At 38.6% G+C, this 18792-nt stretch overlaps 2 protein-coding genes across 2 annotated transcripts; both read left to right on the forward strand.

Moving 5' to 3' along the window:
• The first annotated feature begins 387 nt into the window (after positions 1-387).
• Positions 388-8659, forward strand: LOC139146322 (putative leucine-rich repeat-containing protein DDB_G0290503). Its single transcript, XM_070717732.1, has 9 exons — positions 388-587; positions 872-1200; positions 2229-2700; positions 3125-3203; positions 3812-3878; positions 5908-6171; positions 6987-7469; positions 7870-8151; positions 8643-8659. Exons 1-9 carry the CDS (start codon positions 388-390, stop codon positions 8657-8659), a joined length of 2193 nt encoding a protein of 730 aa, XP_070573833.1.
• Positions 8660-15347: 6688 nt separating this feature from the next.
• On the forward strand, positions 15348-17297 carry LOC139146333 (mucin-22-like). The gene is made up of 2 exons (XM_070717744.1): positions 15348-15993; positions 17089-17297. Exons 1-2 carry the CDS (start codon positions 15357-15359, stop codon positions 17295-17297), a joined length of 846 nt encoding a protein of 281 aa, XP_070573845.1. The 5' UTR covers positions 15348-15356.
• The last annotated feature ends 1495 nt before the right edge of the window (positions 17298-18792 follow it).

An 18792-nucleotide genomic window follows, 5' to 3' on the forward strand; every position in this document is an offset into this window, starting at 1 on the left:
CTGTGAAAGGAAGGCCAAGGCAGGAGAAGATCTGAAAGCCTACTCTACTGTACTTGATGTCAAAATCAGTGATGACCAGAAGACAGATGCTGAGAGCTGTGGTGTTACCTTGATTCCAGCACAAATAGAGGAATTAGCTGATCCTGAAGATGAACTTCCTGCATTGAAGAGGTTAGTATATCACCCAACATACTACCCAGACCTGAAAGAATTGGAAAATATCCAGTATGTGATTGTTATGGTCAAACAACAGGTCTTGCGGCAGCTGACATAAGAGCAAAACTATTTCCCGGTGCAAAGTTAGTTCTCATCAATCATGCTTGTCCAGAAGATAACTGTTTGCAAACTATTAAGAGTTTGCAAAACTTTGAAGAAAAGATGCTGACAATGGCAAGTAAAGCAGACCTGATATTTTCCATCGGACCTAAGATCCACCAGTACTTTCAGAATGCATACAGGGCTGACTACGATGGTAAACACTTGTCAGAGATTCCACATGAAGAAATTCTCCCAATACCTGTCATCTGTCAGTTGGGGAAGGATCCTCAAGAAGGGGACACTCAACAACACCACATACTGAACATGTGGTCAGATTGATACACAGGAAGCCCTAGAAAGATGTGATGTCATGGCAGCTGCCATTGGTACTGCAGCCAACCTAAGGAAAGGCCAATTACACAAGTACTCCTCGATGGAAGATACAGGGTGTATATCAACAAGCAGACAAGACTGTTGAAAAGTTCCTATCTGACAAGATGAAGTGTTCTCATATCAAGCCTACACTTCATCCAGGACATTCAGCAAAAGCTCTGCTCAGATCTCTTCAACAGTCTCACCTCTGTCTACCAGCACCATGTTATGTTGATTACAGCTTTTATGGCTTAGAAGCAATGGTGTCTGGTTTACCAACAGCTGTCTATGAAAATTCTCATCTGGCTCACTTTATCATCGAACACTTTGAAGATCATGCTGATTACTCTATTGTAAGAAGTCCTGAGGAGAATCTGTCAGATACAATAGTTAAACATCTAAAAAACACAGCTGTTGCCTTTAAGAAAGCAAAGCAGCTGAAAACAGACTTGGTGAACAGTGAAGTCATATCAACAAGTTATGCCAGGTTTGCGACCCTTTTAACTACACCTGTCCAGCAACAAAGTGGAGATGACAGCGAATATCAAGGAGCGGAGAAAGATGAGAAAGGTATTGATTTAGTTGGAATTTTTAATGACTGATTTTTTTTAAAAAGCAATTAAATAATCATAAAGGTAGGAATCAAAGTGAACATCAAGTGCCGTGTGCAAGAAAGATGGGTAGCTAGATAACGGGTACTAAGATGTCTACGTCAGCAAGATGGGTGGCTAGATAGCAGGTACTAAGATGTCTACGTCAGCAATGCAAATTGACTTCGGGACAGGTTTGTTCTGCAGGCAGCCTAGCTCCGTGGACTTACAAACTAGATTTGTGTTAACACACAATTGTTTACAAGGCTTTCCAAAAAATATTTTAAGAATTTAGATTGAAAATGAAACTTGCGAATAAGGAAAAACTTTTAAAGGTACAGGACTGTAATGTGCTATTTTTCTAAAATGTGCAAACTCAAATTTAAATTCAAACACAAGTATTTACAATTCATCTTCCAGTGATCATAATACATATATCAAGCATTTACTGTAACACCTTCATTACATAATTCTGTAAAACACTCTGTTAAGTGAATGGATAACAGAAAATGCAAACAATGGAATATTATTAAGAGTGATTTTTGTCCATTGTTTTCAATTCAATACTTGAACTTTTGGACTATCCCTCAGTGTAATATATGGTAGCAAAATCTAAATTACAATATTTAGTCCTAATTTGATATAAAGGTCAAAGGATTGGCAACAAAAACATTTCCATTATCACTTTACATCATCAAATTAGATGTCACATACATTATGGCGAATACTTTGCATAAAAATGTTTTAATATTGACAGAGGTGTATCCTTTATGTAATGTATGTTTCTGTAATCCTTTTCAGAGAGGATTTCAACAACTTGTGTCAGGCTGAGTAAGTTTAAATATCAATAGACACTAGTTTTAGAACTAGGGGAACAAGTCATAATCCTTAAGCAAAAGTGACAGGGTATAATTCATGTCAATCTAATACTAAAGTCAGTTTTTTCACAGAAACGTTTGTCCATTTTGGAAATTTATGCCACAGTCACTCCATCATTCCTTCCAACAGAGTCTCTCGATGTCCAAATAGATTTAGACAACCATGTCTATGACCAGCATCTGAAAGAAGTAGAAGAAGAACTTAAAGCCCTTCCTGCACAACTGAAAAAGGAACAGATTGAAGAAATGATCACTAAACTGAAATCTGCATGGAGAGACTGTAAAAAGGCACAGAAACGCAGAGTAGAAGAGGTAGTGGCTGATGAAGATGGCCTTGGAGACATTAAGACTCTCATCATGAAGATACTTGGTGATGAGGTGGATGCCAAAAGCTTGAGAGAAAAGTCCTTGGCAATCTTACTTAGGTTACTAACACTTTATAATCTCTACAGAGTAAAGCAGACTTGTAGATCAAGAAGTATGGCAAAGGCCTTTGAACCACTACTGATAACAGATGAAATGAGAGACATTGCTGCAGAAGTTGGAATCAAACTTCAGTTAAAGGCAACATACAATCCAGAGAGATTCAAGGAACTTGAACTGTTCTTCATTAACCGTAAGTTTTGATGATTTGAACAGAATACTTGGTAATTCTGAAATATTGTGTATGGTTTAGTTATTATGATGACTGTTATAGTATTGGGTGTATCATTATTTGCTTTTTCATGTTTTGAACCACTTATTTTATCATTAAACTACCTAATGTTTTACTTTAACAAATTTAAATCAATAAATAAATGAATTAAGAATACAGGAGAAATGTTCATTAATTAACACAATGAGCTATTCAACTTGAATAATATATGCCTCCTAATTTGCTGATGAATAATTAGTGAGTCTTAAATATCCTTTGCTGTATGTCATGCAATCATACACGACATTTGGTCGGTTTCCACACGGCAGTAAAAACAATGAATATAATTTTATTCATGTTGTATTCTAACATTACATGTACATTTGCTGCAGGAGATGGTGGTGGAATTCAATGAAATTCTATGATATCCTGACAGAAGACAGTGATGAAGATGTGCAGATGAGTTCCAATGTGAGTAGGTTATTATTTCATGTCATTGGATGTTAAGAGTTACACATAGTCTGCCATGACAGCTACTGAATTCAGTAAAGTCTTGATTAAATTCAAACTTACAATATATGGCACTATGTCACCTATCATATGACACTGCAATGGTTGAGTTAGAACAAAGTTGTTAATTTGTTTTATTGTATTCAAGCTAGACAGAAAAGTGTTCACAATGGAAACTTATCACGTAGCACCATTGTGATGGCTTTGATCAACTCCTGGTGAATTGCAACTTTTATCAGTAGAAATCTGTGCACATGTATACATACAACATAGTTCATTTCAACTCTTTTTTGAGTTTTATTGGCTATTGGCTACTGAGTGAAAAGAAGTTCAGTTGCAATACTTTACTAAATCTAAATCCCACGGATTAAACGAGCCAGTGAATATATTTGACATAACTTGTCAACACTGACAAAGGATACTGATGTTGGTGGTCCCATTGTTGTCTGCAATGAAACTCAGTTTTGACAATCAAATGATGTGAAATAATGAATTACAGTCTCATTATAACAAGCATGTGTGGAAAAGGTTAGCATTTGTACAATAATGTAGTAATATTTATCTTCTAGAAGGCTGAGGAAACTGGTTACATTGAAGACAATGTCACCGAGATTTCTGTGGATGATCTCAAAGAAGGTAGGGTACTAACTTTACAGATTTAACCTTTGCCTATTGAAGAAATGAAATATTTTAAGTCAAGAACCGTACATGAAAGCTGCTTCTAAGTACAACTTCCATATTCATTTTACTAAAACAAGTCATCGTTGATGACACAGTCCCCACTTGTTAATGGGTGCTTTGATTACAGGTCCTCAGAGAGGATAGAGTCCTCTTCATTAGGTCTGTGATAAAAATACTTTTGAATAAATTCGCTTGATACATGTCTGAGTTGTAGTTCAGGAGATGAAAAAATCGTAATAAAATGGCCACATGGTGGCCATATTGGATCGAATCACAAAACAAATCAATGTGCATATGTATGACATAGGTCAATGTCCTTGTACCAAGTTTGAATAAAATTGGTTGAGATATGCCTGAGTTATGGCTCTGTACATGAAAAATCGTAACAAAATGGCCGCATGGCGGCCATATTGGATCGTATCACAAAACAAATTGATGTGTATGGCTATGACATTGGTCAATGTCCTTGTACCAACTTTGAATAAAATCTGTAGAAACATGCCTGAGTTATGACTCTGTACATGAAAAAATCGTAATAAAATGGCCGCCTGCTGGCGGCCATATTGGATCGTATCACAAAACAAATCAATGTGCATATGTATGACATAGGTCAATGTCCTTGTACCAATTTTGAATGAAATTGGTTGAGATATGCCTGAGTTATGGCTCTGTACATGAAAGAATCTTAACAAAATGGCCGCCTGGCGGCCATATTGGATCATATCACAAAACAAATTGATGTGCATAGCTATGACATTGGTCATTGTCCTTGTACCAACTTTGAATAAAATCTGTAGAAACATGCCTGAGTTATGGCTCTGTACATGAAAAAATCGTAATAAAATGGCCGCTGCTGGCGGCCATATTGGATCGTATCACAAAACAAATTGACGTGCATATGTATGATGTCAATGTCCTTGTACCAATTTTGAATGAAATTGGTTGAGATATGCCTGAGTTATGGCTCTGTACATGAAACAATCGTAACAAAATGGCCGCCTGGCGGCCATATTGGATCGTATCACAAAACAAATTGATGTGCATAGCTATGACATTGGTCAATATCCTTGTACCAACTTTGAATAAAATCTGTAGAAACATGCCTGAGTTATGGCTCTGTACATGAAAAAATCGTAATAAAATGGCCGCCTGGCAGCCATATTGGATCGTATCACAAAACAAATTGATGTGCATATGTATGACATAGGTCAATGTCCTTGTACCAATTTTGAATGAAATTGGTTGAGATATGCCTGAGTTATGGCTCTGTACATGAAAAAAATGATAACAAAATGGCTGCACGGCGGCCATATTGGATCGTATCACAAAAGAATCGACGTGCATATCTATGACACTGGTCAATGTCCTTGTACCAACTTTGAATAAAATCAGTTGAAACATGCCTGAATTATGGCTCTGTACATGAAAAAAATCGTAATAAAATGGCCGCCTGGCAGCCATATTGGATCGTATCACAAAACAAATCGACGTGCATCTGTATGACATATGAAGTAATCCTTGTACCAAGTTTGAATGAAATCGCTTCAGGCATCTCTGAGATATCTGCGTGAACGGACGCACGCACGCACGCACGCACGCACGCACGCACGCACGCGACGCACGGACACACGCACGGACATGACCAAACCTATAAGTCCCCCCGGACGGTGTCCGTTGGGACTAACACATCGTATCATTATCATGGATGACATCAAAGAGAACATGAAAAGCTTGCAATTTATTTCTAATTTAATTATGTCATATTTCACTTATACAGACAGGATGATTTCATATGCAGAGAGTTTAATTCATGACAAAAAAGTTGTTTTTCCATCAAGAGCCAAAATAATACATTTTCTTCTCACAACCTTACAAAAATAACAAAATCCAAAGGAATTCATCTATATAACTTTCATATTATTCATCATTCTATTCCAATTAGTAGCAACCTTAATCATTTTCATATTAATTATTTTTGATGCAGGAAAGGATCCATCAAAGTTGTTGCTACTTGAGATTGACCCAGCACTGGAAATTAAGTCATCCACTGAGACTAGTGTACAGACAATGTTCAAAGCTGAGAAGTGTATCAGACTGAAAGGAAGGCAGTGTGATATGCTGCAAGTACTGACAACAAATACAGACACAGTTCAACATATCCTATCCTGTAGACAGGATGTCTTAGCACTACTGGGTGTTACAAGGTATCTCTTGACTGATGCACCAACTCAGGACATGGATACTCAAGGTAACAATTACTGATATTGTGATTAATCCTCTTTCTACCAGACCTTACAGACAAACCATAGAAATAAATACAACTTGGGAGAAAGACAATTAATCTAAGAAGATAAAGTTGGTATTGGAATACTTACAGGCACTGTTGGCAAATGTACAATTTTACTCAAAGGTAACTAAGTGACTTATGTTCAGGTCTGTATGAAGACATTTCTTTCACTGTTTTCACTGGCTTCTGATCTGAATAGGTGTATATAAAATCTGCATTACTGGCAAAGCTCTGTATACTTTTTCAATTCTCAAACAAAAGAAATGTGAGTCACGAATGTAATGTGTTTTATGTCACAATTGTCTTTATGAAGACTCAACTCAAAATATATTTTCATAATTTGAACTGTTTCATGAGTAAAGAAAGCAATTTTAAATACTTCAAATATGGTCATGAAAAGTTGATTGTGAAACTGTTAAATTAAGCAGGAAAATTACACTTTTTGATTGAAACAGCAAATATGTATGCTACACTGCATTTAAAGCAAAGTACAGTACATGCTGGCTTGCATAGAATGTTATTTCATATTCAATATCAAGAAGAGAGTTGTTTGGTTGCAACAATATCAATGGTACATGTAGCTTTTTGAAGAGTACTACAAGTCGCTTTTTAATTTTGTGTAAGAGAGTATGTATTTTGTTGATCTGTCATGAAATGCAGTCACTAGCATAAGGTGGCTGTCAGGCAGATCACTTAGTTTATCTTTTTCTCTCTTTCAGAAAACTATCTTGATTATTATAATCATAATAAATAATTGCTCTTTTCCTTTATTACAGAAATGCAGTTACAATTCATCAGAAATGTTCTCTCTAACTCTAACTCTCTAACTCTACCAGTATCAGATGCAAATGTCAGTTTACTTGCTAGAAGTTTACTTCCATGTCAAATTAGCCAGGTCCAAATCACAGAGTGCATAGTTGAGTTGTCAGCGAGAATAAATGAGAAAGAAAGAGATCTTCAAAAGTCAGTTCTAAAGCATCAACTAGATGAAGCTAAACAGGAAAAGGCTAATTTGGTAGAACACATTAGAAAATTAACTCAGACAATAGACATAACTGAAAAGGAATTGACCAAACATGTTGGCAATGAGTCTGTGTATGAGAAACTTTCATCTGAACTGGAAGAGAAGGAAAAGATCATCAGTGATCTAGAGGCAAAACTGTCAGCTCTGGAAGAGATACAGTCTGAGTTGGAACTACAAGGAAAGGCTGAAATTAAAGTTGGAAGTCAATATTCCGGAGATGAGAGAGGAATAAAAGGTAAGACCTTTAGAGTTGATGTCTGTCCTACTATTCATGATAAAAAAGACCATAAAACTAACAGTTAGATATGATGTTTTGAATAAAGGATAATGCTAAACGAATTCTAATGTAAGATATGTAAAAGACAATCACACAGTCAAAGCTTTCAGACAAGATTTATCCTTCATTAAATCAACACACTCAAATGTGCAGTTGCTAATTTGGTTCAGTAAAAGCCACTATTTATCTGAATCACACATGAATAGACACTGTGTTGGAAAGTCAAATAATAGGAGTGCTTCAACAACTTGCTGTTATAATGTTCAAAGGTTGCAGACACTGTCACTGACTGGCCCTTTAAAATTCAGACACAAATTAAGACTTAGAGTTTACATCATTTCTTTAAACCTGTTTTCAGATCAAGATGTCATTGGCACTAAATTGGACTACGCTTCCAGTAAAACTGACAACGAAGAAGACAAAACAATGCAGCAAAGTACAACTGTCAGGGAGGGAAGTGAGATGGAGACAGCCACATCATCACAACCTGAGATGACTGTCAGGGAGGGAAGTGAGATAGAGACAGCCACACCATCAGTGCCATCACAACCTGCGATGACTGTCAGGGAGGGAAGTGAGATGGAGACAGCCACACACCATCAGTGCCATCACAACCTGAGATGGACTGTCAGGGAGGGAAGTGAGATGGAGACAGTCCCTTACGAAAGATCAAAATTTGCCACAAGTTTGCATTCCTTATTTGTTACAAACTTGATACAAATTCTGACATCCAAACAAGCACCAATCTTGCTAGTCAGTTATATACACTTTGATTCAAAAATAGGCTAAGTTTGCAGCAAGTATGTGTGGAGAGTGTGATGAACATTGCACCAAGTTTGTACAGAGAATGTAGAGGTCATTTTGTTTTTTGTTTGTGTGAGTGTGCACCAAGCTTGTAGATGCGAGGGGGGGGGGAATTTGATATCTGGGGCGTGGTATCTGTTGCCTTAGCAACAGCAGACATACTGTTGCCCTGGTAACATTTCAGGGGATTTAGATGATTGTAATTCCTGACAGCGTCTTTTTCAAAGTAATGCTCACACAACATGTGGTACATGACATCATCGTGCTGCTACTCCCCATTGTATTGTATACAAATGATTCTTTTTAATATAAATGTTCACTCTTTAGATATGTTTACCATGTGAGCAGCAGATTCTAAATTCACCTTCAAGTCATGTATCCAGATGCTAGGTTGAACATCTATGAAAAAGTTGAGAGGATATTACTACATCCAACACGCACTCACCCTACAACACATTCAACTAGCTGTAAAAAGAAAAAATAGTGACAACATCACTGTTCGCTCCCATATAGTTATCAAAACAAGTCAACAATTGTATGAAACATGGACATACATATACAGACAGACTGACATACACAGACTGGCACAGGGTGATGACATTGACCCCAAGTATGCCTTGGCCCATGAGAGTGATAAAGATATAACAAACAGCTGTATGTAATGATAAAATAGTTAAGTATAGGCCTATACAGGCACTGAGAGTGAATATGTTACAGCAATTTGATTAGTTTCTTTTCCTTTTCTACTTCTGTGATAATTTTTAAGACAATCAATCTGCAAGGCAGTTTATGTATTGACAAATATGTTATCTTTTACAAGCACACAGTAAACTGTTCTTGATTTTTCATTTACAATATTTGACATAGACTGAAATACATGACATGCAACCAATGTTTACACTTTGCCCATACACCAGATACATGGAGAAATTTCAACATACAATCAACTCAGAAACCCTACAGGAAAAAATAAACATTGTTTCTTCCAGAACAGCTGGTACATCCACATCTGCAACAACTTACAAACCAATTACACAAGGATGATGACACAAGAGATAAAGTTAAACTGTGGTGAACTTGACTATTCCTTTCAAATCCTTACTTGACATCTTACATTGTAAACTAAAATACACTGCATGGTTAATTGTGTACAAAAATACATTGGGATGGACCATTTGATAAGGGATGGTGTCTGGAAGATCGATGAGGTACATTATCTTTTTTATCCGATCCATTGTACATTCTTTTTTCCCCACTCTCTCACCTTTTCTTTTTTGTCAAACCTTCTCTGGCTGATTTTTTTATTGGCATTTGTTTGGAATTTTTTCAAAATCTGCCAGAATTTTTTTACCGCATTTCAACACCAAATACAGTTTACTATATCAAATGCTTACTAAATCACCACATTATATACTCTTACATGTAGTTCCAGTAGGTATAAAATTACCAAAAAAATCTTAAAAATACAAAATGAAAGATATCCAAGTAAAACTGAAAGTTTCGCAAAGTTGTCCAAAAAATTGAAAATTCCGGATTTCAACTTAATTTCAATATATCTTATTAACAAAAACCCTAAGGACCGGTTTACTAAATATCAAAGCAATCAGACTGGTAAATTTTGAGAAACAAATTTTTTGACCAAAAATGAGAAAAATTGCCCCCCAAAATACAAAATTGCAGATTTCATCCTAATTTTAAATATATCTAATCAACATAAACCCTAGGAACCTGTAAACTAGATATCAAAGCTACCAGATTAGAAGTTTTTGGAGAAAAATTTTTTGACCAAAAAAGGCAAAAATTGCCCCAAAAATAAAAAAAAAATTGCCAGTTTCAACATACCTTCAATACATTATATTAAGATTAATCTTAAATACCTGTATACCAAATACATGTATCAAAGCTATCAAATCAGCAGTTTTTGGATTAAAAAAATTTTTATCAAAAATTGGGAAAATTGCCCCAAAATTACAAATATGACAATATCAATACAATTTGTACAAGCATGACTGAGGTCATTCCTGAGGAACATGATATTAGCAGTTTCATAGCAATCAGACGAGCGATTTCAGAGAACAAGATTTTTTGACTAAAAACGAAAAAATACCCTAAAAATACAAACATGCAAATTTCATCCCAATTATTTTGCACACATAATTTAGAATACCTACAGAAATCTGCATACCGAGTTTCAACCAAATCTGACCAATGCTTACTGAGTTTTAGCCATTTGTAGGATTTTTCCTTTTTTCCCCTCATTTGCATATTTTGGCACTGACATGTTCATTTGAACAAATTCACATCTCCACCCCTAGGTGCACCTGTACACCAAATACTAGGACAGTAGGTGCTACGGTTTAGGAGTTTTTGATCCGGACGGACTAACAGACATACATACATACTTACATACATACACACAGACGCCATTTTTCCACCTTATACAAATACCTCCCATTTGCATATATACATATGCATATATGGGAGCGTAAAAAACGTCTCAGACAATAATTTTTGTTAACTAAAAAAACACAATATATTACTGTAGAATAACAAAATCTCTTCTATAATAAACATACAATCTTTGTACTTTATACATAAAATGAGCTGTAAAATATATTCTTTTTGGCATATACATGTATGTACATTACACTATATTTCAAAACATTCCCTGACCATGGAATTTAGATTGAAAAATGGTAAATTCTGTCTCTTTGAAGAAGATACTACAGATCACAATTTTTTTAAATGTGTACCAAAAAACTGAATGGTGAAAAAATATTATGTTAAAGTCTCATAGATAGTTAACTATGAAAAACTTATTCAAAAAATTTTGTAATTTTTGTGACATATACTTTTGTTGACGAATAAAATTCACTTTAAACATTTCAAAATACCTTTCCGATGGAATGTACATGGAAAACATAGAGTTTTAACTTAATGTTGTATTATTACATGTTCAAATCAAAACGCAAAATCATGGAAAAAATGTCCATAGCTACAAAAAAATAAAAACTTCATGGAGTATGTGATGACCTTTTGAACAGACACTTAGTGCTCAGTCCAACTTCAAAAAGCAAACAACTAAACACAACCAAATTCCCATAAAATTCTACATCACTTGGATGATAGATTAGTTCTGCCGAGTCCAAAAATATTTCTTCCACCGTAGGTACCGACAACTGTGACGAAAATAACTCTGCCATGTCCGATTTGTCCGCAGCAAAGCATGCAGTGGAGTTTCTATCATAAGTACCAATGCAATGATCGATACGGACAGTCTCACTTCTTGTCATCATGATGTTCTCAAAGAACAGTGGTTGGTTTGAAATAGTCCTCTGTGGCATGGAAAGTGTAAACTCAAAGCAGCAAACTCTTGCTTGAAACCTCACTGAAAACCCGCTGAATTGTCCAAGGCCATTTGAGTGTATAAACGGACATCCATGATCCACTGTCACTGAATGTGTTTAACTTACATGAACTCTCGGTGTCGAACGCAGGCATTGTCCTTCAAACAACAAATCTCTTCTTTGTTCCCTTAATCGTCCGATGACAGAAATAATCCACAATTTCTCCCCAAACGGCGGGTAAAAACGTTGTAAATTTGACAGCTGAAGCAATGCATGACTTGCTATGGTATTGGAGTTCAAATGCTGGGGTTGGCAAAATGAGCCAATCAAGTGTCTCTCTTCACGACATGTGATCTTGTAAGGTCGAAGTTCAAATACATAATTATAATCTGTGTGACCTGTGACCTCGATGCTCTCATTTATCTGAAACATCAGTTTCTCGAGAAATGGGAGAGTATATTACTTTTTTACCAACTTTTATGCACTTGAAATCAATCATTTGAAGACATTGGTGTCAGCTGGGATCCATGGTCTTTGGACATGTATAATAATGCAAGTTACGATCATGATTTATAGCCTTGGCAATGACTTTTCCCTGCTCTGAGCATACTGGTATGACAGTGTGAATGTGTTTTGGCGGACACATGACAGGTACTTTCAGTGGTTACGACTTGTAAACTGAACAAAAAAGTCTTTAACTGGAATTCGAGTACCATTTTTGGATCCTAATCATTTAAAATATGTCCAAGGAAATTGTTTGAAAAAATGGCAGATGAACTAAGATTTAGTTGACTTTTTATGTTTTTCATTCATGATGTTGCAATGGTTTAATCATGGAGGTAGCTACCTCCATGGTTTGATAAATTTGTGCATTCCACGCGTAACCTAATTCATATGTGTTTAACAACCGAGAGTATTTAAAAATTTTTTGAATAAAAAGAATTAATTTGTCATTTTGTACAATGAACACAGGGTACGTAGTTCGATCATTGTTTCAATTCTGTGACAAAACAGTGCCACGTGGGACAGCTAAAAAAATCTGAAGTTCGTACCAAACTTGATATGTATTTCACATATATCTACAAGCTTGGTACAAACTTCACAACTACCATGGTGAAAATCCCATAGTGTGTACCAAACTAGTACAAACTTGGTGCACATTTCACATGTTCAATTAAAGTGTGTATCAAATTTGTAACATATATGTACTAATATGTAGCAAGTTTTGATCTTTCGTACGGGGTCACACCAACACAACCTGAGATGACTGTCAGGGAGGGAAGTGAGATGGAGACAGTCACACCAACACAACCTGAGATGACTGTCAGGGAGGGAAGTGAGATGGAGACAGCCACACCAACACAACCTGAGATGACTGTCAGGGAGGGAAGTGAGATGGAGACAGCCACACCAACACAACCTGAGATGACTGTCAGGGAGGGAAGTGAGATGGAGACAGCCACACCAACACAACCTGAGATGACTGTCAGGGAGGGAAGTGAGATAGAGACAGCCACACCAACACAACCTGAGATGACTGTCAGGGAGGGAAGTGAGATGGAGACAGCCACACCAACACAACCTGAGATGACTGTCAGGGAGGGAAGTGAGATGGAGACAGCCACACCAACACAACCTGAGATGACTGTCAGGGAGGGAAGTGAGATGGAGACAGCCACACCAACACAACCTGAGATGACTGTCAGGGAGGGAAGTGAGATGGAGACAGCCACATCAACACAACCTGAGATGACTGTCAGGGAGGGAAGTGAGATGGAGACAGCCACACCAACACAACCTGAGATGACTGTCAGGGAGGAAAGTGAGATGGAGACAGCCACACCAACACAACCTGAGATGACTGGCAGGGAGGGAAGTGAGATGGAGACAGCCACACCAACACAACCTGAGATGACTGGCAGGGAGGGAAGTGAGATGGAGACAGCCACACCAACACAACCTGAGATGACTGTCAGGGAGGGAAGTGAAAAGGAGACAGCCACACAACACAACCTGAGATGACTGTCAGGGACGGAAGTGAGATGGAGACAGCCACACCAACACAACCTGAGATGACTGTCAGGGAGGAAGTGAAATGGAGACAGCCACACCAACACAACCTGAGATGACTGTAGTGAGGGAAGTGAGATGGAGACAGCCACACCAACACAACCTGAGATGACTGGCAGGGAGGGAAGTGAGATGGAGACAGCCACACCAACACAACCTGAGATGACTGTCAGGGAGGGAAGTGAGATGGAGACAGCCACACCAACACAACCTGAGATGACTGTCAGGGATAGAAGTGAGATGGAGACAGCCACACCAACACAACCTGAGATGACTGTCAGGGAGGGAAGTGAGATGGAGACAGCCACACCAACACAACCTGAGATGACTGTCAGGGAGGGAAGTGAGATGGAGACAGCCACACCAACACAACCTGAGATGACTGGCAGGGAGAGAAGTGAGATGGAGACAGCCACACCAACACAACCTGAGATGACTGGCAGGGAGGGAAGTGAGATGGAGACAGCCACACCAACACAACCTGAGATGACTGGCAGGGAGGGAAGTGAGATGGAGACAGCCACACCAACACAACCTGAGATGACTGGCAGGGAGGGAAGTGAGATGGAGACAGCCACACCAACACAACCTGAGATGACTGGCAGGGAGGGAAGTGAGATGGAGACAGCCACACCAACACAACCTGAGATGACTGTCAGGGAGGGAAGTGAGATGGAGACAGCCACACCAACACAACCTGAGATGACTGTCAGGGAGGGAAGTGAGATGGAGACAGCCACACCAACACAACCTGAGATGACTGTCAGGGAGGAACGTGAGATGGAGACAGCCAATCCGACAAAACCTGAGATGACTGTCAGGGAGGGAAGTGAGATGGAGACAGCCACACCAACACAACCTGAGATGACTGTCAGGGAGGAAGTGAGATGGAGACAGCCACACCAACACAACCTGAGATGACTGTCATAGGAGGGAGGTGAGATGGAGACAGCCCACACAACACAACCTGAGATGACTGTCAGGGAGGGAGAGTGAGATGGAGACAGCCACACCAACACAACCTGAGATGACTGTCAGGGAGGGAAGTGAGATGGAGACAGCCACACCAACACAACCTGAGATGACTGTCAGGAGGGAAGTGAGATGGAGACAGCCACACCAACACAACCTGAGATGACTGGCAGGGAGGGAAGTGAGATGGAGACAGCCACACCAACACAACCTGAGATGACTGGTCAGGGAGGGAAGTGAGATGGAGACAGCCACACCAACACAACCTGAGATGACTGGTAGGGAGGGAAGTGAGATGGAGACAGCCACACCAACACAACCTGAGATGACTGGCAGGGAGGGAAGTGAGATGGAGACAGCCACACCAACACAACCTGAGATGACTGGCAGGGAGGGAAGTGAGATGGAGACAGCCACACCAACACAACCTGAGATGACTGGCAGGGAGGGAAGTGAGATGGAGACAGCCACACCAACACAACCTGAGATGACTGGCAGGGAGGGAAGTGAGATGGAGACAGCCACACCAACACAACCTGATGATAACTGGCAGGGAGGGAAGTGAGATGGAGACAGCCACACCAACACAACCTGAGATGACTGTCAGGGAGGGAAGTGAGATGAGACAGCAGCCACACCAACACAACCTGAGATGACAGTCAGGGAGGGAAGTGAGATGGAGACAGCCACACCAACACAACCTGAGATGACTGTCAGGGAGGGAAGTGAGATGGAGACAGCCACACCAACACAACCTGAGATGACTGTCAGGGAGGGAAGTGAGATGGAGACAGCCACACCAACACAACCTGAGATGACTGGCAGGGAGGGAAGTGAGATGGAGACAGCCACACCAACACAACCTGAGATGACTGTCAGGGAGGGAAGTGAGATGGAGACAGCCACACCAACACAACCTGAGATGACTGGCAGGGAGGGAAGTGAGATGGAGACAGCCACACCAACACAACCTGAGATGACTGTCAGGGAGGGAAGTGAGATGGAGACAGCCACACCAACACAACCTGAGATGACTGGCAGGGAGGGAAGTGAGATGGAGACAGCCACACCAACACAACCTGAGATGACTGTCAGGGAGGGAAGTGAGATGGAGACAGCCACACCAACACAACCTGAGATGACTGTCAGGGAGGGAAGTGAGATGGAGACAGCCACACAACCAAAGACGCTGGGAGAGGGTATCAGAAAAGACACAACAATTTCACCTGAACCTCGTCTTGTTGAAAGGAGTTTCCATGAAGAAGGACTAGTTACCATGGGAAAAGAGCGTAAGAAGAGTAACACTTTTTCTTTTATTTTTTATTGTCATTGATAAGAAATATCCATCGATTAGACTATTGTATTATGAAAACCAGTGAACTTCAGATGACAAAACATGGCATGTGCTTTCAGTTCTCTTAAACTATTATTATATAATTACCAAAACCCCATGGCAAGATTGCAAGTGATCTATACTCAGGGTTATTGCTCTGAGATTAATGCAGTAAGGCTTGTGGCTGTCCCAGCATCCAAAGGTGCTCTAGCAGGGATGGCGCAGAATACATTGTAAGCCCTTGTGCAAATACTCAGAGTACGGCATGCTTGTACAAGTCTTCATCTCACTTCCATCGATTAATTCAAGAAAATTAAGTATACAAAGATGTCATTGGATATTGTGTTATGATAAGCCGGTGAAAATGCACAATTAAAAATATTATTATTATTTAGCGTACTGGTTGTCATTTTATAATATGGAAATTCTTAAATTGAAAATTTGATAAAAATGTTCCAATAAATGCCTACACATTTTGTACAGTAGAGGAACTGAAATGAGCTATATTTATTGAAGATCAGAGAACAGACCATAGTTGGCAAAGTATCATTGAAGGAGAATAGATCATTCACCCACAATTGCAGTAGTTGGGACTGCAATTTGTTATGACATTCAAGAGTTTTTCTGAGTAATCCCCCTGACAGAATTGCTGGATTAAGAATATTAGTCTCATAACTCTGTTTATGCTTGTCACATTATAAAGGTACAGCTATGAGAATTTACTTTTATGTTACATGTTAAGTAAAACAGTTGATGTGAATGAGTGATATAAATCAAAGGAGTTCATTGATACCAATTTTTTTACCAATAAATTGCACCACTGTATTTGACTGTAGCTTTTGCAAGCATAAAAGAGACACAAGAAAATATTCCAACAAACCAACGGTCTCAGACCAGACTTCTTACACTTGGGGGGGAGTTCTGTCTAACACTAACTGGAAAAAGAAATTCGCCAACTCACTCTCAGCCCATTCATAAATAACAGTTTTGTGTGTTCAGAATCATAGTAGAGAACTTACTGTTGATGTAGGTATATCTTATTCATTCATAGAGAAGAAAGACTCTGGTGACATTTTCAGCAAGGTCTCAAAGCGTATCTTTGGACGTAAAGAGAAATCTAATGGTAGTACAGTGATCCCTGAAAGTAAACAGGAACAGAGGAGATCAGTTAGTACTGGTGGTGAAGAGTTGGCTAGTGGTTCAGTGTTCTCTGAGATATCTGGTGGTACAGCAGCTACTGGAAGTAAATCTCGTAAGTAGCAGTGTCAATTGTTAACACGTTTGTTTCAGAATTAATTCTTCTGATTGCTAACTAGCAGTGTACTATTTAAGCAATAAAGCACACCCAGCGATGGTTTACCACGAGATTTTGACCAGTTCACGACATATATGCACGAGCGATAGCGAATGCATATATGAAGTGATACGGTCAAAATAGAGTGGTATACCGTCGCTGGGTGTGATTTATTGCTGTTATATCATAACAGTATATTAAATTCTGGCGTGGAACGTCAAAAACGGACTTTTACTCAAGCTGAGAGCTCGTGCGCATGCCTGCCATGATATATCGACAATATACCATGGTTGTTATCGCGTCTCACCAATCAGATCGCACTATTTCCGGCATCAATATACTGGTATGATATAATTACTATTTTACCACTGTTGGTGTGACTTACATCTTATCAAAATGACAAACTGGTGTACCTCGCACATATATTAATAAATTTATGTATCTAAGGATGAGGGACAAAATTAACCAATGAGCAAACCTGATTACATTAAGTGGAAACAGATGTAAGGGAAACTAGATCTTACTGCAAAACTTCAGACGACAAAACACGGCATGTTTTACAGTTTCAACATTTGTTGTATAATAACAGAACCCCATGTCAAGACTAAAAGTGGTAGACACTTTGGGATAATTGCTCTAAGAGTAATCCACTAAGGCTTGTATTCCGCTGTCTCTCCTCCCCCCCCCCCCAACTCACCAGATGAACTAGCAGGGATGGTACTAGAAGGGATAGCCACAGAACACACCTCAAGCTGTAATGAGTGCAAATACCAAGAGCATGGAATGCTTGCACAGAATTCACCATAGATTAACTCAAAAAAAGAAATAAAGTATACAAAATTATACAAATATATAATCAGTTGAAATATAAATTATACTAAATTTCTTTGGCAATGACTACTCTCATTGTAATGCCATTGGTCCATGTCCTTCAAACTTTATTTTCCAAACTGTAAAAGCCCATTCGATATGAAAACTATAAATTAGCAGAGGCAAATATGCCCAGCGTTTTCACTACTATCATCAATTTACATAGAACTGTCGTCAACTTTGGATAATTCCCTCCAGTAATCACCTATTTAAAAAAAAATGTTAAAGTATACAAATTACCAATCAGTTGACATAGCAAATTTCATCAGCTTTGGTCAAGTGCTTTCAGTTTAATGTGACAAATTTGGAATTCATTCTTTGAAAATGCAAATTATAAATTAGCTGACATGAAAATGCAAACTTCTTTCACTGATAAAGTATCGTTATCTCATCAACAGCAATTTTGAGAAATTTTGCCTAACTGTAAATATGCAAGTTAGTAGTTAGCTGATCTCAGATGATGAAATGACCTTCATGAACGTGATATGGTATCTGTTATGTACATGGCAAGTTTTGTCAACTTTGGTGAAAACTTTGAAAGTTTATCAAATATGCAAATTTACAATTAAATTTCATCTCTACCATTAATAT

The sequence above is a fragment of the Ptychodera flava genome, chromosome 1 (assembly GCF_041260155.1).
Source record: "Ptychodera flava strain L36383 chromosome 1, AS_Pfla_20210202, whole genome shotgun sequence".
Lineage (NCBI taxonomy): Eukaryota > Metazoa > Hemichordata > Enteropneusta > Ptychoderidae > Ptychodera > Ptychodera flava.

Excerpts from the sequence above, each read along its gene's own strand:
- LOC139146333 (XM_070717744.1), top strand. The coding sequence starts at position 15,357 with ATGACAGTCAGGGAGGGAAGTGAGATGGAGACAGCCACACCAACACAA. Across the intron at positions 15,994-17,088 it reads AGTTACCATGGGAAAAGAGC|AGAAGAAAGACTCTGGTGAC; the intron begins GTAAGAAGAGTA and ends ATTCATTCATAG.
- LOC139146322 (XM_070717732.1), top strand. The coding sequence starts at position 388 with ATGGCAAGTAAAGCAGACCTGATATTTTCCATCGGACCTAAGATCCAC. Across the intron at positions 1,201-2,228 it reads AGCGGAGAAAGATGAGAAAG|AGTCTCTCGATGTCCAAATA; the intron begins GTATTGATTTAG and ends TCCTTCCAACAG. Across the intron at positions 3,879-5,907 it reads TGTGGATGATCTCAAAGAAG|GAAAGGATCCATCAAAGTTG; the intron begins GTAGGGTACTAA and ends TTTTTGATGCAG.